The sequence below is a fragment of the Lotus japonicus genome, chromosome 4, assembly GCF_012489685.1.
Source record: "Lotus japonicus ecotype B-129 chromosome 4, LjGifu_v1.2".
Taxonomy (NCBI): domain Eukaryota; kingdom Viridiplantae; phylum Streptophyta; class Magnoliopsida; order Fabales; family Fabaceae; genus Lotus; species Lotus japonicus.
Genome location: NC_080044.1, coordinates 60,238,068 through 60,260,691, shown reverse-complemented (window position 1 = coordinate 60,260,691; position 22,624 = coordinate 60,238,068). Strand labels below are relative to the sequence as shown.

The 22,624-nt window shown below is 37.2% G+C and overlaps 2 protein-coding genes across 3 annotated transcripts; both read right to left on the bottom strand.

Annotated features, from left to right (window-relative positions):
* Positions 1 to 12,056: 12,056 nt before the first annotated feature.
* LOC130713065 (uncharacterized) lies at positions 12,057 to 12,530 on the bottom strand. Its single transcript, XM_057562867.1, has 2 exons — positions 12,377 to 12,530; positions 12,057 to 12,298 (listed from the first exon to the last, which is right to left on the bottom strand). Exons 1-2 carry the CDS (start codon positions 12,528 to 12,530, stop codon positions 12,057 to 12,059), a joined length of 396 nt encoding a protein of 131 aa, XP_057418850.1.
* Positions 12,531 to 14,686: 2,156 nt separating this feature from the next.
* On the bottom strand, positions 14,687 to 16,755 carry LOC130715858 (protein EMBRYO DEFECTIVE 514-like). Of its 2 annotated transcripts, XM_057566006.1 has the most exons (3): positions 16,403 to 16,755; positions 15,034 to 15,378; positions 14,687 to 14,925 (listed from the first exon to the last, which is right to left on the bottom strand). In XM_057566006.1, the coding sequence occupies exons 1-2, from the start codon at positions 16,715 to 16,717 to the stop codon at positions 15,052 to 15,054; spliced, it is 642 nt and encodes a 213-aa protein (XP_057421989.1). In that variant the 5' UTR covers positions 16,718 to 16,755; the 3' UTR covers positions 14,687 to 14,925; positions 15,034 to 15,051. The 2 variants fall into 2 exon arrangements, with proteins under 2 accessions (XP_057421989.1, XP_057421988.1); XM_057566005.1 differs by having other exon boundaries at positions 14,687 to 15,378.
* Positions 16,756 to 22,624: the final 5,869 nt, after the last annotated feature.

Here is a 22,624-nt window from a genome sequence, read left to right as displayed (position 1 = left end):
TATGACGGCCGATTTGCTAACCGTTCTAATTTCAAAAATCGTGCTCAACCGTATGGAGTGCGTGGGCCAGGACATTCGATGACGTGGACTCGGAACCAAAATGACCGTGCAGTACCTTTGGCGGTTAATTTGACTGAAGCTTTGCACACGTGTTTAGAGGCGAATGTTATTCGTTTTCCACGGCAGCCAAAGCCGTCAACGGGTTACGTGGATAAGAAGAAGTGGTGCGAGTATCATAGGATTTCAGGGCATAATACTGATGACTGTTTTACTTTGAAGAAGGAGATTGACAAATTGATAAAGGCTGGGTATATGAAGCAGCTTGAAGGACGAAGCAATTCAGATGAAGCAGGAACTTCAATAAGACGAACTGAAGATGGAAAAGAGATTGAGGGCGATGGTCAAGATAGACAGTCAGATGGAAAAGCAAAGGGGCGAATTCATTCTATTTTTGGTGGATTTCGTGGCGGAGGGATGACTAATTCAGCTCGTAAAAGGTACGTTCACTCCATTAATGCTGTTTACTCTAATGATTGGGGAAGTTGGGCAACCAATCAACCCGATATAACGTTTACTGTGCGAGATTTTGAGGGAATACAGCCTCACGAAGACGATCCAATTGTTGTAATGCTGAGGATTGCCGATTATGAAATTGAGAGGGTACTTCTGGATCAAGGAAGCTCGGCAGATTTGATTTATGGTGACGCTTTTGAAAAGTTGGGGTTAAATGAATCTGATTTGTTGCCTTATGATGGTTCTTTAGTGGGTTTTTCTGGAGAAAAAGTATTTGTTCGAGGATATGTGGAATTGAAAACTGTCTTTGGAGAAGGGAAGAATGCGGAGGCATTTTCTATTAAGTTTTTAGTAGTAAAATGTACTTCACCGTACAATGTACTTATTGGGAGGCCATCACTAAACAGATTGGGAGCGATCATTTCCACAAGACATTTAACGGCGAAGTATCCATTGAGCAAAGGAGGAGTTGGAATTTTAAAGGCTGATCAAATGGTTGCTCGAAAGTGTTATTCAGAAAGCTTCAAGCAGTATGGGCACATGGGTAAGAAGGCGGTGAAAGAGGGGCATCGGGTCTATGAGGTGGATTTAGAACAGTCAGAAATCATTTTGGATCCTCGAGAGGGATTTAGTGAGCACAAAATGAAATCAGAAGAGGAAACTAAGGCGATCCAGATTGGGGAGCGAAACTTGAAAGTTGGTGTCAATTTGACTACAAGTCAGGAAAGCAGGTTAGTGAAGTTATTGTCCGAGAATATGGATTTGTTTGCATGGAGTGCAAAGGATTTACCAGGAATCGATCCGGAATTTATATGTCACAAATTGGCTTTAAATCCCGGGGCGAAACCTATTGTTCAGTTTAAAAGAAAGATGGGCGAAGAAAAGGCAGAGGCTGTGAAGGTGGAAACAAATAAGTTACTCGAAGCTGGATTTATTAGGGAGGTAAAGTATCCAACATGGTTGGCGAATGTTGTTATGGTGAAGAAGGCTAATGGAAAGTGGCGAATGTGCACGGATTATACAGATTTGAACAAACATTGTCCTAAGGATTCTTATCCTTTACCAAATATTGATAAGCTTGTTGATAGGGCATCAGGGTTCGGAATGCTTAGCCTCATGTATGCATATTCAGGGTATCACCAGATAAGAATGTACCAGCCCGATGAGGAGAAGACAGCTTTTATGACAAATCAGGCGAACTATTGTTATCAGACTATGCTGTTTGGGTTGAAGAATGCGGGAGCAACATATCAAAGGTTGATGGATAAGGTGTTTGACAAGCAGGTGGGGCGGAACATGGAGATTTATGTAGACGACATGGTGGTCAAGTCAGAGGAAATGATGGCACATTGTTCTGATCTAGAAGAAGCTTTTGGTGAATTAAGAAAGCATAACATGAGACTTAATCCAGAGAAGTGTTCGTTTGGAATTCAAAGTGGAAAGTTTTTGGGTTTCATGATCACTAGGAGAGGAATTGAGGCGAATCCTGATAAGTGCAAGGCGATACTTGATATGCAGAGTCCAGCTTCAGTTAAAGATGTGCAGAAATTAACAGGAAGAATAGCGGCTTTGTCCAGGTTTCTTCCGTGTTCTGGGGAAAAGTCAACACCATTTTTTCAATGCTTAAGGAAGAACAAAACTTTTCATTGGACTGAAGAATGTGAGAAGGCGTTCCAAAGTTTGAAGGATCATTTATCCAAGCCACCAATTTTAGCCAAACCAGTTCCAGGTATTCCATTATCAATGTTTATTTCCATTTCTGATAATGCAGTTAGTTCAGTTTTATTGCAAGAAAGTAAAGATGATATGAGGATCATATATTTTGTGAGTCATGCTCTTCAAGGAGCTGAAATTAGATACCAAAAAATTGAAAAGGCTGCATTAGCTCTAATCATATCCGCCAGGAAATTAAGACCTTATTTCCAAGGCTTTCCAATTGTGGTAAAAACAGATTTGCCACTTCGCCAAGTTTTGCAAAAGCCTGATCTGGCTGGGCGAATGGTTTCCTGGGCTGTTGAATTGTCAGAGTTTGAAATCACTTTTGATAGGAAAGGTCTGGTTAAAGCACAGGTATTGGTGGATTTTGTTAATGAAATGTCTTCCAGTGAGAAAAATATGGAAGTTGGCGAATGGAGTTTGTCTGTAGATGGCTCGTCCAATGTCAAGGGAAGTGGAGCTGGAATAATCTTAGAAGGGCCAGGTGGCGTAACAGTTGAGCAGTCACTCAAGTTTGACTTTAAGGCAAGCAATAATCAGGCAGAGTATGAAGCTATAATTGCAGGTTTGAAGTTGGCGATCGAGATGGGGGTCAAGAGCATAATGATTAAAACAGATTCTCAGATAGTTTCCAGACAAATTCAGGGTGAATATCAGGCGAGGGACGCACAGCTGGCTAAGTATTTATTGAAAGCTCAGGGATTGATAAAGCAGATAGGCACAGTGCAGGTCAATTATGTTCCGCGGGAGGAGAATACAAGGGCGGATATTCTATCAAAGTTAGCAAGCACCAAGAAGCCGGGAAACAATAAGTCAGTCATCCAGGAAGTTTTAAGCAGCCCGAGTATCGAAGAGGATGAGACAATGATGGTGTTAACTTTAGCGGATTCAGATTGGATGGGGCGTATCAAAAAGTGTTTGGAGGCAGAAGGCTCTGAGTTGTTGACATTATCTAAAGATCAAATTCGCGAGGCAAGTCATTACACATTATTGGGCGATCAATTGTACAGAAGAGGGATTGGAATACCTTTATTGAGATGTGTTTCCAAGGATGAGGCGGAAGGAATCATGTTTGAAGTTCATGAAGGTGTGTGTGCAAGTCATGTGGGGGGAAGATCTTTGGCGGCGAAAGTGCTCAGGGCAGGGTTCTATTGGCCAACTTTACGAGGGGATTGTATGGAATATGTGAAGAAGTGTGGTAAATGTCAAATTTATGCAGATTTACATAAGGCGCCGCCTGAGACTCTTAGCTCAATGAGTTCATCGTGGCCATTTGCAATGTGGGGAGTAGATATTCTGGGACCGTTCACTCCAGCAGGTTCTCAAATCAGATTTATTTTGGTGGCGGTGGACTATTTTACTAAGTGGATTGAGGCGGAATCAATGGCGAAAATAACAGCAGAAAAAGTCAAAAAGTTTTATTGGAGAAAATTGGTTTGCAGATTTGGCGTTCCAGCAACTATCGTCTCAGACAATGGAACACAGTTTACAAGCAGGAGTGTGAAGGATTTTTGTGCAGGAATGGGAATTGAGATGCGTTTCGCCTCAGTTGAGCACCCTCAGACAAATGGACAAGTGGAGTCAGCGAATAAAGTCATTCTCAATGGAATTAGAAAGCGTCTAGGCGAAGCTAAGGGATTATGGGCTGAAGAGTTGATCACGGTCATTTGGGCGTACAATACTACTCCCCAATCAACTACTGGCGAATCACCTTTTAAGTTGACTTACGGCGTAGATGCGATGATACCAGCAGAATTACAAGATGTAACTTTCAGGGTGGCAACTTATAATGAAGAGCAGAATGACATGAATAGAGTGGTTGATCTCAATTTAGCAGAGGAAACGCAAGCAGAGGTTCGTTTGAGGCAGGCAATGGTAAAACAGAGGTCGGAAATGCGATACAACTCTAGAGTGGTTCCGAGGCAAATGAAAGTTGGAGATCTGGTTCTTCGTAGGAAGGCAAAGGGGCCTGATGATTCGAAGTTATCACCTAATTGGGAAGGACCTTACAGGATTCTGCGTGAGCTTGGTCAAGGGGCGTATCATTTGGAGGAGTTATCGGGGCGAAGGGTCCCAAGGGCTTGGAATGCACAGCATCTCCGTTATTATTACAGTTGAAGTGCAGGGTGGTTCGTTCGGTTTGTTTGGATTTGTACAGTTTGTTTCAGTGTATGTTTGTCCAAGACTATGTTTCGTTGTTTCAGTTTGTGTGTGTTGAAGTCTACGTTTGTTGGTGTATTGTTTAAGACTATGTTTGTTGTGTAAGACTAAATTCGATGCACTCTTTTCTCTACCCCAGGCGGGAGAGTTTTTAACGAGGCATCAGTTATTAATGAATAACAGGTATGCACTCTTTTCTCTACCCCAGGCGGAAGAGTTTTTAACGAGGCATAACCTTTTTAAAATGATCAAGGGCGTATCATTTTACTTATTTCTTTTACCCATAGCGGAAACTTATCAACTAAGGTCTATCAATTGGGCGACGTCAGACAATTGAGAAAAAAGTAAGTCTCTTAAAACAAGAGCATTCGACCACGAATTCATAAGCACAGTCTTAAATTGGATTTAAGCTTGTCCAAACTAAGCACAAGTCTCCACGCGAGCATATTAATGAAATCAAATATTTTGACTTTGATTTCCATGAATAACTATGTCAAAAATGCAAAATTTGACTAAGTTATGTACACAAAGGCCTTATGATTCCAAAGTAGTTGATTAAGTTTAAAATTCACAACATTTGACGAGATTCATTTAAGCATATTTCATTTTGTACTGCAAAATGTGGGAATAAGGTATTCAACTAAACGACGAAGGCGGATCAAATTTGGTGAAAGGTTAGTAAAAGTTATTCATGTTAAGTTATACTTTGAACTTACTGATTGAAAGGTTAGTAAAGCGCAGTATTATTAATTATTTTGATTGTCTAATTGATATAGTTGTTATTACAAGGATCATGTTCTTAAGTTAGAAGGAATAACATAGTAATTTTTGTATTAAGTTAAGATCTGATGTCTTCATTGAGAATGGATAGTGACAACAATAGTTTAAGGGTAGAAATTATAAATTTAAGTATTACAGTTATCTAAGTGTGATGCAGAGCCATCAGGATTAACCAATTTGCAGACAATGATATATAGAAAACATATTATCTTAATAGTACTTAATAAAACATCACATAATATTTTAAGACAAACTGTGGAGCTACTTGCTCAACACTTACAAATACAAAAGACAAACTATAAACAAGTTTAAACTAACTTAGGAAATAAAAGAGAGCTAAAAGATGAATTAGTACGGTAGTCATTCTTAAACAGAGACAGAACTAATGGTTTTCCCCTTCGCCTTCTTTGTCGTTGACATTTTCATCTTCTTCATTTTTATCTTCTTCTCCTTCGTCTTCCTCATCACCAGTGTCAGGGCTGATCAACTTGCCATCGACAATCCTAGCATAAGGATCGAAACCGGCAAGGTTGATGGAAACTTGAGGATTTAGGAAAAGAATCTGTTCTTTGGCTTTTGCAAATCCGGCTTCAAATTGATCAAGGACAGAATTCTTCAGTTCAGAAACTTCTGAATGCAATTTTGAATTTTCATTTTTCAATTCAGCATTGGAGGAATTGAGATGAGTGATTTCTGCTTTGGATTTCACAAGTTCTTCCTCTTTAGCTTTCTGAGTGATGTTTAAGTCTTCAGCATGCTTCTTTAAGCGTTCATTTTCTAGGGCTAAATCTGCGGCTTTCTTCTCATTCACTTTGTTGGCAGAATCCAACAATTTCATGGTAGCTTTCATCTTCAGGATCTCTCTTTCTTTCTCTTCTAACTGTTTGGCGGAGTTAATCCCATCAAAGTCAGCGGTCTCCAGGTCAATCATCTTGGAAATCGCCGCAATTTCAAGTCCTTTCGTCATGATGGCTTGACAAGCTTCCTTTAATCCGATCTTCTTAATCTTTTCCCGATCCGCCTCAAACACCAAATTTGTTTCCACCAGCGAATTAAAGTCAATTTTGGAGTCCCATAGCGAGGTCACTTCTTCAGAAGTGAGCTCTTCAAATTCTTTCAGCAGGCTTTTCCATGAAGGGGGCGCAGCACTTGAAGACCCAGCTTTGTGTGTCATATGTTGAGGATTACCCTTCACCATAAATTTTTCCATTGAGGGCTGAGAAGAGTCTTTTCCTTTCGCCGATTCAGGTGTTTCATTCTTTCTTTTCTTCTTTTGAGGGCGATTCGATTCGGTGCCTGAATGACTAGCATCGGCATCTAACAGAGTCTTCGCTGGGTTTCTTTTTTCCCTTGCAGCCTGTTGTTCTCGACGGAAACGGAGGATGTCATCATCAGAGAGGCGAGTCATTTTTGCTGAAACAAAATGGTAGGGTTAGAAATCAAATAAATACTTGAGGTACAAAGATGTGGAAATTTAAGAATCTTACCCACATATTCACCCAATCTGTTTTCATAATGGGCATCTAGAAATTCGGTGAGATTCAAGTCAATGCTAGATAGAAAGGTGCAATCCACCATTTCTTCAGGGGTGAGGGAGTCATCAGGTAGTTTGATGATAGCCTCATAACGGGCGGTCCAGTAGAAAGGGAACTTTGGGCTTCCATCATTGAAATAAAATACATCCTTGCACTTTTCTGTTTCGTTTAGCCTAAAGAATCTCCCTTTAAATTGTTTGTAGTGGCTTCTAAATAAGGTAAATAGGCCTTTTCCCCTAGCGGCGGCTAGAGAAAGATATTCGCCTTTTATGCTTCTACCACTAGTTTCAAAGAAGTAAAAAAACTTACTGCTAGTGGGTTCAATACCTAACACTTGACACAAAAGTTCGAACGCCCTCAGGTATGCCCAGCTATTACAATGGAGTTGTGTTGGGGCAACATTCAGTAGGGTTAAAACGGAGCAAGTGAAATATGACAGAGGGAGTTTATATTTTAGGTCGGTAAAAATGTTGTCAAAGAAATAGGTGTGATTTTTGCCGTTAGGGCCAGGAGCCCCAAAACAACAAGGTTCGGTAGGTAAACAGGGGACTATGTCAAGGTACACATCTTGGCCATCAGAGCGAAAAGTGTTTTCAGTAATTAAGTCCATTACAGTTTTAACATTGCAGAATTTAGTGAACCTAGTTTTAACTTTACTAGTGACCCATGTATCGACTGCAATAGAAGAAGTTTTAGAGGCTTTAGAGACTTTACGGGTGCGTTTTGCATCCATTTTGGAAAGAATTCCTGAAATTGTAAAGGATTCAGGAGTTATGACATGTAGTGGGGTAAAATTGGAGTTGCAGTTGTGAAGGAGATTAGTTTTTAAGAGTGATTTCAGTAAAACAAGAAGATGAAGAGGGAAAGATTTTACATGAAAGGTTTAGTGTAGAATGATGAAAAAATTGTACAAGCAGGTTGAGTGAAAAGTGCTTACCAGGGAAAGGATCTGATGAACTTGGCTAATTTGGGGGAGTTCTGGCAATGTTGGAGAACACTCGCAGGTCAATGCAGGAAACTCTATGAGTACACAAGGTTTGAAAAACTTTTGAAAGAGAAGAGTAAAGTAATTTGTAGTAAAAAATGACCGCTATATATAGAGAAACGGCGGAAGGTGAAGAGATGAGTTAGAAATGTATGGTTAAAGGCACTTGAGGTAAATGGTGAGCAAACGCGTGGTTTGTGTGAATCCACGCGTTCATTCAAGCCACACATTCAAACTCATTAAGGCGGTGAATCAGCGCGCCATTAAGAGACGACGTTTGGCAAAAAGGTAGCGATTGAATGAAGAGTGACGTCAGTTGGCAGGTGAATGTGTCGTTTCGAGGGAGTCGAGTCTTTTCAGAGAAGGGCTATTCCATGAGTGGATTTTAAATGCATTTCTTAATTAATGTGAGTAGCATAGCTTAGGTAGGCCTTATGCATTACAAGTTTCAAGATATCTGTGTTATATTTGTGATGATTGCAGCAGGTACAAAATCCGGAAAGAGATTTGATTTGTGCATAGTGATTGAAGTGATGGGTGAAGTGTCATTTAGACTTCACACGCCACACAGACCGATTTAACTTTGTAATGATTAGCTAAACATTGTTTACATTATGGTTAGCCTTATTTTGTTGGAAGCCTGTGCGTTCATGAATTTATTCACATTGTATATGGGCGAACCAGACGTTGTGGGTCTAATTAAGACACTATCGTTTTAGTTCTAAAACATCAGTGTCTTGTGGGCCTGTGGACTGATATAGGCGAACCGGGTCATTTATTTTGGGCTTATCACTATCATGTAATAAATGGGCCGGGCAACCCATGGTCCAGCCGGACCAAAACCCAAGTTATAAATAGAAGAGGACCGCCCAAGCGGCAGAGATGCTATCATTTTCACGCATTTTCGTTTACTTTGTTTACTTCGCTTGCTCTCAAACTGGTTAGCCTCTAGTCTGTGGTTGATACCGGAACACTAGGGATGAGAGTGCTCTATCCGTAGAAAAAAAAAAATTAATTCCTTACATTATTAATCTAAGTCTTCATGATAGTATAAAAGATCTCATTCATCTAAGTCTCATATGAATTCGTGTGTTCCTAAATACCACAAAATAACTGTATCTATTAATTACGTAATTACCAAACAATGAAAACAATGAAAATTATGGAGTAGATCGTAATTACCAAGCATCCTACTAATTTCACCGTTTTATAAGTACCTATTAGTAAATTATAATTATTTCATGATTTTTCAGAAGCACGTACATTCATATGGATCTTAATCAAATGAGGTCTTGTAACAAAAAAGAAATCGAATGGGGTCTAAAACATTGTCATGAAGAGCGTAATGAATTAAAATTAAAGATTTTACAACCGATGAGACATATCATCCCTAATAAAAAGGGTATTTTGGTCTAACCATTAATTATTATATGAACAAGGCAAACATTAAAATATTCTAAAATACTACCAAAATTATTAAACAGATTAATTTCATATAATAATTATTAAACTACTAAACATAGGTAAATATAAACAAAACTTAACTAACCTAAATGATGTCCCAAACTATGTAGGCATGCCTCACAAAAGTTGTCAATACGACAAAATTTAAAAAACAAATTCAAAAAATAATAAATAAATAAATAACTAACTGTTAAATAAAAACTATAAACAATGAAAAGAATTAACCAAGAGAGAAGAGAGGAGAGGTGTGAGTAAAGTTAACGGGGCCAACAGTTTAAACCGTTACGTTGCTAACCAACGATTTAAGTCGTCGCTAAAACCATCGGTAAATAGATGAAGCAATTAATGCATCTGTTGCCCGAGTTATCGATAAATTTTGTGATGGATTCATTTGACAGTAAAAACCAATGGTAATTTTTTTAATCAGGCGTTGTCATCATTTATGCTTCATGCCAACTATTCACGATTTAAGTCGTCCGACTTCTTTTTTTTTTCAAAAAATACCCTTAGCGACGACATGATTGTTGGTAACTCTTCCATTTACCGATGACTCTATGACTGCCTGAAATAAACCGACCTTGCAGAGACGAATTCAATATTGTGGACATATCTCGTCGCCGACAAGCACCTTTTCTAAAATCAAGACAAGGGACACAATTGTATAACGTACTTTGTAGATGAATAAAATGGTATTTGATCCAATCATGTGAATCCATCCTGAACTCCTTGAAATAAGAGAAATCAAAATCGTTATTTTTTTTTTCTTCAAAAATTATGTCACTCGCTACAACATGTCAAATTAAAGGGTGGAAATTTGAACATCTTTTTAAGGGTTCCATTTCCATATTAGGTAAATTATAAATTTTAGGTATGTGCCAATAACGAAATGATATGTTAGACCATTTCCAATGGGTGTGCTGAGTTTAGTGATTAGTGTTGAGTGGGTAGTGTAGTGGTGTTTAGGGGTGTGTTGAGTTTGAGGAAAGAGGAGAAAGGTGTTGAGTTTATTCAACATGTTGAGAGTGGGGTCGCCAGGCCACGTGGCGATTCCTGATTGGGTCACTGGATTTTTATCTTCTTAATCTTTTGAACTCAATTATTTCATTGAAAAAAACAATTTCCGGAAAATTTTTTTATACCAAAATTCATGATTTTTTCCCTTTATAAATAGAGACTTGGTTTGTTAGATTTAGACACAAAAAAAAATCCAAGCTTTTCACCATCTTATTATCTTTCTCACCATCTCATTATCTTTCTATTAGCCTTTGTCTTGCATTTTAAGTTAAGAAAATAAAATATATTATTTTCTATAATTAAAAAAAATTGTTAAATGTTTATTGTTTTAATTTAATTTAAATCGATAATAAAAAAGTGGTGGGGTAGGGTAAGTGGTGGGGTTGGGTGTTGAATGAAAAACTATTGGAGTGAGTAAACGTTGAATGAGTGTTGAATTAGAGAGAAAAGATGATGTGGGGTGTTGAGAAGAGAAAAAGTGGTGTTGAGTGTTGAAAATCATTGTACATGGTCTTAATAAGGTAAGTTAAATAAATGTTAAGAATGCCAAATTGAATTGGTACAACTAATCATCAATTTCGGGTTTAACTCTTACCTCGCATAGTTGGAAGGTTCAAACTCTCTTGTGTAGAGTAAAAGTTTGGTTGGCTGACAACTCTCTCGGGGTGATTTGCCTCATGGTGCCATGCTGACATAACACAAATCGCTTGCATTAGTAGCCGATCATGCATACAATGGACCTTTGTCGGTCTCCTCAACACGCCATTGACGTTATGCCCAATAATCAGATGTTTTCACTCCGTTTTATCATTGTTAACTACCAAAAAAAAAAATAGATAATGTTAAGAAGAGAAGAAATACACCATCACATGGACTTTCCTCATCCCTTACTATTATTATTGAAATTTATTATCTTACAACTAATCATCTCATATGAACTTTGAGTTATATGAAGATAGACATTAGTTAGTAAGAAAAATCAATATATATTATAAGAAGAACTTCTATCAGGCTCATTTAGTGACGTTGCAGCACCAGATTAATTCTCATAAAAATAATTTCACGTGTCAATTTGTTAGATAGCTTTTGATGTTTAAATCTGAGAAACTTTTTCATAAAATATTAAAATTTTAAAAGATTTACGTAGATTAAATAAAAAACAAAAAAAGACCATAAACATTAATTAATAAAAAACTATCAAAATCTACCAAATCACAATAAAAACTCAAAAAATTCTGAATTAATTAAAAATCCGAAAATTCAATAAAAATACCATAAAATTTAATTAATACTCTAAAAATAAAAAATTTCTTCACCTAAAATTTTTTCCATAACAAATCTTGAAGCCGATTTTTTAAAGGTAATTTTAAATCTGAGAATTTTTTTCATAAAATTTTTAAATTTTAAAAGATTTGTCATAATTATCTAAGATTTACCTAGATTAAATATAAATACCATAAAAATTAATTAATAAAAACTACAAAATCACAATAAAAACTCATAAAATCCTTAATTAAATAAAAATCCGAAAATTCAATCTTGCACTAAGTTTCAAAACTGATGATGTCTCTAAAGTGGGTTCACTAATTCAAATTACACATAATTGAGCCTGTTGTATGAGATATACAAATCAAAATGTTTGTTTTCTGTTTTGTTTCCTTATGTTGTTGTCATTGTTTTTATTAGATAGCAAATTTCATGTGTCAATCTGTTAAGTTCTTTCAATTAGATTGATCACGTTAGATTTGTATGCCTATATCTTTTTTTTCAAGAAAAAGGGATTAGTTTTTATTCAAATGGTTATATGTTCTAATTAGATTTTGGTTACATTTCTGATGTCAAGTCTTTTTTTTATACATCGGAAAATTGCCAAAAACAAAGAAAACAAACTAAGGAACAGACAACGAGTCCTTCAGGAGAAGGTATTCCACATCCGGATCCGGCGAAGCAATGCTCCAAAGCCCAGAAGCATGCGCTGCTGCCCCTCTCCTTGCAAGGAAGTCCGCTACCGAATCGCTATCACGATGAACACAGTTAATCTTCACATTCCAGTCCTTCACCAACAGATGACGAATGGAAAGCAACACAACGAATTCAGAATGCCTTTGAGACGTAGCTGCATCTGATAACACTGATACAAGAGCAGCACAGTCAACATCACAAATCACCCTCCTGAACCCTCTATCTCAGGCCAATTGGAGAACATCACGCAGCGCCACAGCTTCTGCTTGGAACACATTGTTCCCCGAATTCCCTGAATAACAGCTAGCCACCCAACGACCAAGATGATCTCTGATAATCCCACCACCCCCAATCCGCTGGTTCATTTCACAAAAACTACCATCAGAATTGCATTTAACCATGTCTACTGGAGGAGGAAACCATGCATTACACAGTAGCAAGTCCACGACCTGATTGCTACGAACCCACTCGTCGTGATCGTGCGTCAACCGTCTCCAAGCCACGTCGAAGGTCCAAGGATGCGCGTCCAACAACCAGTTGCAGCGCCACTTCCAGGACGCCCATAAACCAACGAGGAATCTAACGCTATGAGCACCGCGTGCAAGAGACTTCACCCAACCCACAATGTTATTGCAGCGGAAATCAGGCCAATTCACAGCACCCAGCCGCTGCCACAAGCCCCTTTTTGAATCTATCTAATATATATAATTTGTCAAAATTATCTTTTTTGTTCTATACTTTATCTTATAAGTCAGCAAGTTTGTTTCTTATTTTTTAAATTCAGTAATTTGATCTCATATAGCTTCCATATTTCAATAACTTCTAAAGGGGCATACCAAAAACAAAATGTCAGACGATAAAAGAGTTTTTTAGAATTTAGATTACTTCATCTGGGTAGTTATCTAATTCAATTTTAATATCAATCTTTAATTATTTTTAAAATAAAAAAGTTATGGACCCTTAACCGAATATATTTTAGGTCGTTTAATGTGTGTATTGACCTCCGTTTGCAATCTCTATTTTGTATAAATAAACCATTAATTTTCGCAATCAGCACAAAAAATAAATATTTGGACATATATATGATAATTATTGATTGTAAATTTATTTAAAATTTCAATATATTTTATTAGATCCCCTATTAAGCCAATAGAGACTCAAATAGGAATTCAATGCTCTGATTAAAAAAAGAATCAATACTAATTTATTTTCGGGGGTAAGGTTGTGGTATTGGGAGGAGACTTCAGACAAATTCTTCCGGTTATTTCAAAAGGAAGCTGGGTTGATATTGTGGGGTCGACCATCAATTCATCTTACTTATGAAAATATTGCAAGGTAATGAAACTGATAGTAAACATGAGATTACAGAGTGCCTCATCCTCAACGTCTGCTGCAGAAATAAGAGAGTTTGCATAATGGATTCTTAAGGTGGGCGACGGAACAATTAACATCATCGACGAGGCTGAAACCACAATTGAGATTCCGTCAGATTTGTTGATTGAACAAGGTCCTGATCTTCTTTTGCTTATCCAGACTTAGTCGCGAACTTGGAAAATGATTCATACTTCCAAGAAAGAGCAATTCTCGCCCCGACCTTCGAGAATCGAGAGTGTCGAGCAAGTCAACAACTACATGCTGTCAAAGCTTTTTGGTGTCGAGAGAGAGTACTTGAACTATGATATCCCATGTAGATCGGATGAAGATTCTGAGTTTTTAAACGGCGTTCAGTGCTCGGGAATTCCAAGCCACAGACTGATATTGAAAGTTGGAGTTCCGATCATGCTTCTTTGAAACATAGGCCAAGCGGCTGGTTTGTGTAATAGAACTCGTTTAAGAGTTACTCATCTTACTCAATATATAATAGTTGCAACTGTTTTATCAGGAATCAGGCTGGGTAAAATAGAGTGCATTCCAAAGACAACCTTAACGCCTTCTGACTCTGGTCTTCCCTTCAAATTCTCTCGAAGGCAATTCCCGGTGACTTTATGCTTCACAATGACTATAAACAAGAGTCAGGGTCAGTCCCTTTCTCATGTGGGTTTTATCTTCTGAGGCCTTTTTATTAGTTATTCAATTGCACAAATTTCAATATATGCAACAAGGATTTCAATTTAAGACTTTTTGACCACTTTGCTCAGTATTTCAGACTCTTTTATTTCACATGTTGTTTAATATGTTGGTAATTCCTTATATCTATTATTTGTGTTATTGTCTTCATGTTCATGTCGAATGTCAAACGAGTTCTTGTTGATCTCGATCAGGCTTAGAAGAGAAGTCTTTTTATTCACTTTGCTTACCATTTCAGACTCTTCTATTTCATCTGTTGTTTAATATATCTTTAATAATCAACTTATTAATAGACGTATAAAATACGACATACATATTCCTCGTGTTTTCCCCGTGCAAAACACGAGTAAAAAAACACTAGTAAATATAATTAAATTAATCATAACTATTAAGAATGAAATCATTCATTCCATTTTTAAGGCCTTTCCTTGAGCGAGAGATTGGTTTCTTTAATCATAATGAGCTTTTTTTTAAAGAGAGGATCAGAAAATAAGAAATGAATTCATTGCATTACACAAGAAGCTAAAACGTATGTGATGGATGGTAGAACGTTGAATCAATGGAAAACTCCACATACCCTAGAACAAAATATACTATTCCAAAATTTAGTGCTCTGTCATTTTATAATAGAAATGACAGTGCAAGAAACCCAAATTCCCTAATGGCTTATTATCGACTGAAATTGTACTGAAGGCCACCATTCAGCAAAGGATCAGGGAAGAAATATAACTGCATATGATAAAAAGCCAAAATCTGAATTATAAATTACTAGTAGAAAACATGAAATAATATGGTCAGGTGTACAAAAACATTATAATCTTAAAACAATACTAAGACCTGCAGTAACCGTTGCGCTCAATGTGACTTCCCCCTTCTCCCATGGCCACGACCACGTCCACCTCCTCTTCCACCACCACCACCACCACCCTTTTTGCCGTGACGCTTTAATGCCCTGTTAACATCAGGTTTCAATTGCATCTCTTCTGGCAATGGAAGAATATGATCCACACATTTACGGAAGCTAAAATCATCAATAGATTCATCCTCCCTGATGAGGAAGAAACACCTACTTTTCCACATAGGATGCTTGCGGACTTGGAAAGCAAGAATTCCTCCGCCAATCTTTTCATCAGGCTCCGTGTGGCCATTCTTAAGCAATTCCAGTAACACCATGTGTTCATACTGCCACACAAAATAACCCAGAGTAAATTCAGTACGAATTAAATTCAGACTTGGCTACTGCATCACCAAGATACATTTCTAAGACAACATATTAAGATTGAACTGATTCAAAACTCAAGCTATCCATAAGGTAGTCATGAATTGCAAGCATTTCAAATGTTAATCCTGACATTTATACACAAGCGAATTTGGATTGTCATGTCACATTTTGGTGACATTGAAAACCATCTCACAACCCCCCAAACAAAAACAAAAAAAAAACACATGAAAAGGACATTGCCAAACACATGAAGTGCCAAAGTTGCAACAACAACACAAGCATAGTCGCAAAAATGTAAAAAGGCTAACCTAAGATTGCAGACGTCTTCTTTTACCTATACAAGGGGAGGCAATCAGACACACTAATCCATCATCCATCAGGTCCATCTATCCAATTATAATAAAAGATTAAATGGGTTTGGTCTATATTAGTTAACGGGTTGGTTGAAGGACCAACTGTCCAACTGAAACAGCTATTGAATGGTTAATGGATATCCCTTCCCTTTCCACTCCATAATTCCTTAACTCTTAAACTCACCATCCATCAAACATCTTGCTTACAGATCAGTGATAGCGTGACTGTGTATGAGGGTGTTTTTGAAATATGATTTCATAATAAGTTGGATGTTCATTCATCCTATCCCCTAAAAATGGTCTTACATGGATTAAATAGGTCATGGACTCATGGATGGTTAGGATGACTTAATGCATCACGAATGAATTAATGGTTTATTTTTACTCCATATATAAGAGTATTCAAATGTTGTATTTGTCCAACTCAAATTCTATACTACCTTCTCCAACTAGCCATTATTATTTTGCTTAATATGTGTTAAATTTCCACCCTTCTTACCCTTTTTTTTTTCTAGTTTCATGCCTGATTATGATTCAATCAAAAATCCATCCAATCCATACATTAGCTACCCTTTCAAATCAAAGCTGTTGTGCAATTTACAAAGGACAACTATCAGAAGTGTGGAACTACCTTGTTGAGATTAACATTAGGAGGCCAAACATGAAGGAAATTGTAGAAGTAATCGAACATCTCCCTGGAAGAGTCGAAGCTTTTGGGACCCAATTTCACGGGACCTGATGGTTTCTTCTCTTCTTCACCCACCTTCGGCATCTTAGAAACACCCTCTTCTTCTTCATCCTCTCTGGGCCGCTTCAGGTTGGACTCGCCGTTCGCTGCTGAATCGACGCCGGCGAGTACGGCGTTTTCTACAACCATGTCTACGGCGGCAGCTGGCCCGGTGGTTTGCTCGACGGTTACCGGTTCCGGTGTAGCGGTTTCCGCCATGTAAAGGTTCTGAGTTTTTAACTGTAACCCTTTTTGAAACTAAAAAACCCTATTTATTGGGAGCGGGATTTCCCTATTACCCTATTTCTTCGCACACTAATGAATTGGGCCTGTTTAATCAAGGGAAGGCCCATTTAAAGAAAAACATCATGGGTTATTCATTGTTGACAAAAAAAAAAACCATGGGTCTTAATTCTGAAAAAAAATATTCAGGTACATGATTTAATGAAAATGAACTAAAGTGTGGTTGGTTAAAATGGTACATGTTTGATTCACCTTAGCAGAATCTAAGGTTCGAGTCTTGTGGATGGAAAAAAACTCACGCTGGGAGACTTAAACCCATCATTATGTGGTTGTTCCTTACTCAAACAAAATTGTCTTCTGTGGAGGATGCTTGTAAAAAAAATATGAAAAGTGAACAGATTTGACTCTTGTGCCACAAAAAGTAATGAATGTTTTTCCGAGTGCAGGTTAATTTTGTTTTAACTTTTTAGATGAAAATGAATGAAAGTTATCTAATATCATTATGTTTACTCTTTAGTTTCTAGAAACATTATTAGCACTTCTTCAGGAACCCTAAGTTTCTAGAGAAGTAGGATCTACCATCTGATCTTTGCTGAAACTAAAGGCAAAACCAAGGTTATAATGTTTTGATAATGTGTATCATACACGACTTTTGGATTCTTTACATTGAAATTCATTATTGATGGAATATTGCGCCTATTCAAGATTTGGATCTTGAATTGAAGAATTTGTGAAATACGAGAATTCGAAATCTCGACATGTTCCTCTACTTGTAAAAAACGAAAACAGTTGTGTTGATGTTGTCATAGCATAGCTTGGTGGTTATGATCCACGACGGTGATGATGATATTGATAGAGACTCATAACTTTTGACCATGAATCGTTGAGAGCAGAATCTTGTAGGTTAAAATCTTCGCAAGTTTTTGGAATATTGCTTACAATTGCAAACTACTCGTGGTTGAACTTTACCATTGCGATGAGAATTGATTTTTTTTCCTCACGGACAACGCCAAATGTTCTTCCCGAAAATGAGCAAATAATGCATATAATTCAAGTGTGGTGGTGCTAGGTTGAGAGCACAGTGGTGCTTTGTACGTCCACAACGAGAGATGTATTTGTAAAAGGCACGCCAGAGGACAAGTCAACTCAAAGTTAAAGAGAGAGAAAGATACTCTAAGTCTTGAAAGAGCAAATGAGTTATGCTTGTGTTTAGGAATGATCAAATATGTATTTATAGATATGAAATGCTAAATGTTGGAGATGTATTGCCATTTCGGGTTGTCAGTTTGACTAACCAAACTTTGGCTGAGATAAAATGTTTGAGATTACCATCTAAAATGTCTCTAACTCTTATCATGATGAATCATATAACTTGTTATGTCCATTCGAGCTAAAAAAGAGGGTAAGAGATAACAGGATAGAGGTTGGAAGACTATCAAGTGTAGTCATCATGGATAAGTGAGAAAATTAAAGGAAGAAGAAAGCCATATTTGGATGCTAACAATCAAACGTTTTCTTTAAATTTTTAATGGAGTTTCTGGGGCTAAGTAATCCAAAGAGAGGTAAGAAAAGCATAAAGGAATTCCATTAAGCACAAGAAACCGAGAGACTGCCATTTTTGTTGTATGGAGAGAAGAGCTTGGAATTCTAAAGGTAGTTCTCATAAATAAAGTGCTTGGAACATAAAAGATAGTTACTGGTTGGTTGGTTTTTCCGGAGTGGTAGCCACTCCCCACCTTCTCCCAAAATTCTCTTCTTTTAATGGCTTTCTTGTCTATGTTGCATTAGCATTCTGAATGGTTCAATTAAGCAATGTTTGTATAGAATCATAGCTTACTCTAGGAGAAGTTACTCCTAATAAAGAAGAATTGACTCTGGCTAATAGTTTTGTAGTAGCAGAATTGATTTTAGAAGACATGAACGATTAATCCAAACATGCTAGAAGATATAATAATTTTTACAAGGGCAGGTCAGCAAGTTCAGCTGACTTGGCATGCTAACAAAGTGTTCAAGGCACTGAGTTTGGTCTTTGTTTGGTAAAAAATGTTGGGAAACAACACAGCTGAAGAAAAATAAAACACAATTATAACACAATAAAATTATGTAGAAACTCTAAAACCAGAGAAAAAACCACGACCGTTGTCTAAATCGACAGCCAGAGAAATATCACTATGTGAAAATTATTACAACACATAGACTTCTCTCACTCTCACCCCAATGCCCCAGTACAACCACACTCTCACAAAGCAAATATTAAACTAAGTCAGATATAAGCTTAAAGTGTTACTGACTTGTGCATCTAAAAACAAAGAACCTAGGTCCAATATATATCATTGGTCTTCCCCTTGCTTCACCACAATAAGCGATGTGGAACTTCTCAAATAGCTAAATTTTAACCTCCTTCTTTATTTTAGAAACTTGGCAATGTGGGACTTGACAATCAACCCCAACAATCTCCACCTTGATTGTAAGAGTTACACATCTTCCGCTTACATTGTCTATACCGACAATCATACTCCACCATAAAAGAGTACACTTCACTTGGAAATAAACCATCCAAAAAATTTTCTTCACTTGGAACTAAACCATTCCAAGAATTTTCACATGTCGAAACCTTGCTGAAATTTTATGGTGCAACTCTCATGTTGGCTTCCAGGAAGTTCTTCAGCCATCGACACCTTTCACCACACACCTTGCATCAATGCCAACCAATGTCTGTGTGCTATTTCTGATCCGCTAGCAATAACTTGTCCTTTTCCATGGTATAGCGGAAATACCATAAGGACAAACTTTATTTTCTATATGAGATCACCATCATCTCCCAGAACAAGGGAGACATTGCTAGCACTTACCTCAGAGTCTTTTTCAGATACTGCTCCACCTGGACAATTTCTCTTCACATGCCCAGACTTTCCACACTTCTAGCAAGCCAGATTCTTTGCAAGGATCTTCTTCCCATTAGCCCCACCTCCAGTTAGCAATATTGAGCTTGATGAAGTGCTTTCATCATTTTTCATTCTCCTTTCTTCCGAAATAATTTTAGTTGAAACTTCTTCAAAACTCAAACTTTCCTTCCCATACATCAAAACAGGTTTCAGATGAACATAGGAAGATGGAAGGGACAAAATGAGCCTTAACGCTTTATCTTCATCATCAATCTCTACTTTAATAGATTCCAGCTCGGAGATAATATTATTCAAAGTACTCAGATGATCAGATATTTTCGTACCTTCATCCATGCGTAGATTGTGGAATTGCTCTTTTAGCAACAACCGATTTGAGATGCCCTTTGCCTGATATAACCCTTCAAGCTTCTCCCAGAGTTCCTTGGCTGATGACAAATTCTGCACATTTGCAAGAACATTCTTTTGCAAACACAGACGAATTGCACTTGCAGCCCTCAAATCTAGTTCCTCCTACTTGTCGGCCTCAATGTTGGAAGTGTTTCCTTTCAGCGCCTTGTGTAATCCTGATTGTATCAGCACATCCTTGACTTGTACTTTCCACAAGACAAAGTTGATTCTTCCATCAAACTTCTCTATGTCAAACTTCATAGCGCTTGAATAAGACATAGCAGCTGCAAACCTCCTCTTCAGCACCTCCACAATATCACACTTCTTTTCTGGTGTGGAAGATCAGATAATACTGCAACCACATAGCATACTAAGAATTGTGATATCTCATCGAACCGAAGCTCTTGATACCACTGTTGGGAAACAACACAGCTGAAGAAAAATAAAACACAATCACAATACAAGAAAATTACGTGGAAACTCCAAAACCGGAGAAAAAACCACGAGCGTTGTCTAAACCGACAACCAGAGAAATATCACTATGTGAAAATTGTTACAACACATAAACTTCTCTCACTCTCACCCCAATGCCCCAGTACAACCACACTCTCACAAAGCAAATATTAAACTAAGTCAGATATAAGCTTAAAGTGCTACTGACTGGTGCATCTAAAAACAAAGAACATAGGTCCAATATAGTCTTGGTCTTCCCCTTGCTTCACCACAATAAGCGATGTGAGACTTCTCCAATAGCTAATTTTTAACCTCCTTTATTTTAGAAACTTGGCAATGTGGGACTTGACAATCAACCCCAACTAAAAAGAGCAAGGCAAATGATCCGAATGTAGGGAAACTAAATGAAAAGATACTTGGCTTCCCAAGGGAATTGTTTTGTTCCAATTAACTTTCATTCAAAACCTGTCAATGTCTTCCAAAATAGCCTTATATATTTGCTTCTATAGCATGCTTATGATTGAGGTGAATCTTAAACTTCCTTCCTGCATTCTCTAGGCTTCTCATGCCTTTTCCTTTCAGTTTTATTAGACACATATAAGCCAACTTTCAGGCATGAGTCATAAGAAATTGAGGCCACTCTGTAATTCCACATTTCCCATAGCAATTAAGAGCATGAGTCACTTCAATTTTAGAGGCTTCTTAGTTTTAGTTTGTGTTGGGATTTTAGCTTCTCAACCATATAATGTTTTTGGCCTTAGAAGCCAAGACCTTGCTCTGAGATGGGAAGAGGGACAGTTGCCATTTGTTAGAAGCTTTCGTGTCCTGAAGGTTGTTGCAATGGAGGATTTGAAATCAAAGATGGAGTCCGCGCCTGCACCTTCAATGACATTTGATCCTAATCGATCAAACAAAAGGACAGTTCGAAAAGGTTCAGACCCAATTCACAATAGATGTTGACAGGCCTTGGCTATGTATTTTTTTTACAAATTGAGTAAAGGCAAGAGAATTTGCGATGACAAAATCATTGTTCTTTGCTTCCTTAACCCGTTTTTTGGGTTTAATTTCTTTCATATTTGCCTTTTGCTCCTTTGAGACTCTGTCTCAGCTAAAAAATTGAGACAAATCTTTAAGCCAGCTGCATCGTTTCGAACTGTATGAAAATCGTAGGACTTGACCAATTGGATAGTGTATGTTATTGTTAGTAATCAAATACCGAATACAAAGTTTATGATAATTTAATTTTTCCACATGTAAAAAGTTTATACATGAACATGAAGGGGCAGAGTATGACAGGGTCCCGTATCTAAGTTGTAGGTTTGAACCCCCATAATCCTCTTAGGATGATGTAAATGTAAATATTCTATAAACACTTTTTAAACTCGAGACTTTTCCTGTTTTATAATGTGACAGCGTAGCTCCAATGTGTCGAAACAACCTTCTATGGATGTGCACCACAAAGAGAGTCAAAGAGGTTGCACCAATCTCAACTTAGGAGGAACAAATATCTTAAGTGATAATGTATTCATACAATTTTCAATGTATATTTTAACATTTCTGTAAATATATTACTCTAAGAGTATTGTTATGAATGAACCTGACATATTTTTCAGTTTTTAATTGATACACCATCCTCTCACCCTAAATCTTAAAAAAAAAGTGAATTGTTATTTAACTAAAAAGATACATCACACAAGAATAAAAAATTTACATAAAAATATAATGTGGAGTGAAAATTGTTGGATCACAAGATATCTCATTTGAAAATAAGTTATAATTATTTATTAATTGATACTAATTGTTATTTCTTATTTAAATATATTAATTACAAAAAAATACATTAATTGTATTATTTTAAAAATACTTATATTAAAATTAGATGTAAATTTCGCTTCTAAAGATAATCTCATAAATTACTTTATGGCATAAGGACATGCTAGACGACTCAACACTTTCACATCGTCGACCTTGAGTGTCACAGTTGACCTCGCTTGACTCCTTGTATATTGTCATTGCATGTCGCCACCATTTAGTATCATACAACGTGTAGGCATGACAATGGGTAGTCGGGTTGGATTTAGCTCTCCCTCACCCTTTCTAAGAGCGGGATGAGTCCAAGTGCAGGTTAAAGGAAAGC

Bases quoted from the DNA above. Each gene is read 5' to 3' on its own strand.
- LOC130715858 (XM_057566005.1), bottom strand. From the start codon at position 16,717: ATGGCGGAAACCGCTACACCGGAACCGGTAACCGTCGAGCAAACCACC. The intron at 15,379-16,402 runs GTAGTTCCACAC...TTTGTGTGGCAG, and splicing joins CTAATGTTAATCTCAACAAG to TATGAACACATGGTGTTACT.
- LOC130713065 (XM_057562867.1), bottom strand. From the start codon at position 12,530: ATGGTTAAATGCAATTCTGATGGTAGTTTTTGTGAAATGAACCAGCGG. The intron at 12,299-12,376 runs GTGATGTTCTCC...CTCTTGTATCAG, and splicing joins AGCAGAAGCTGTGGCGCTGC to TGTTATCAGATGCAGCTACG.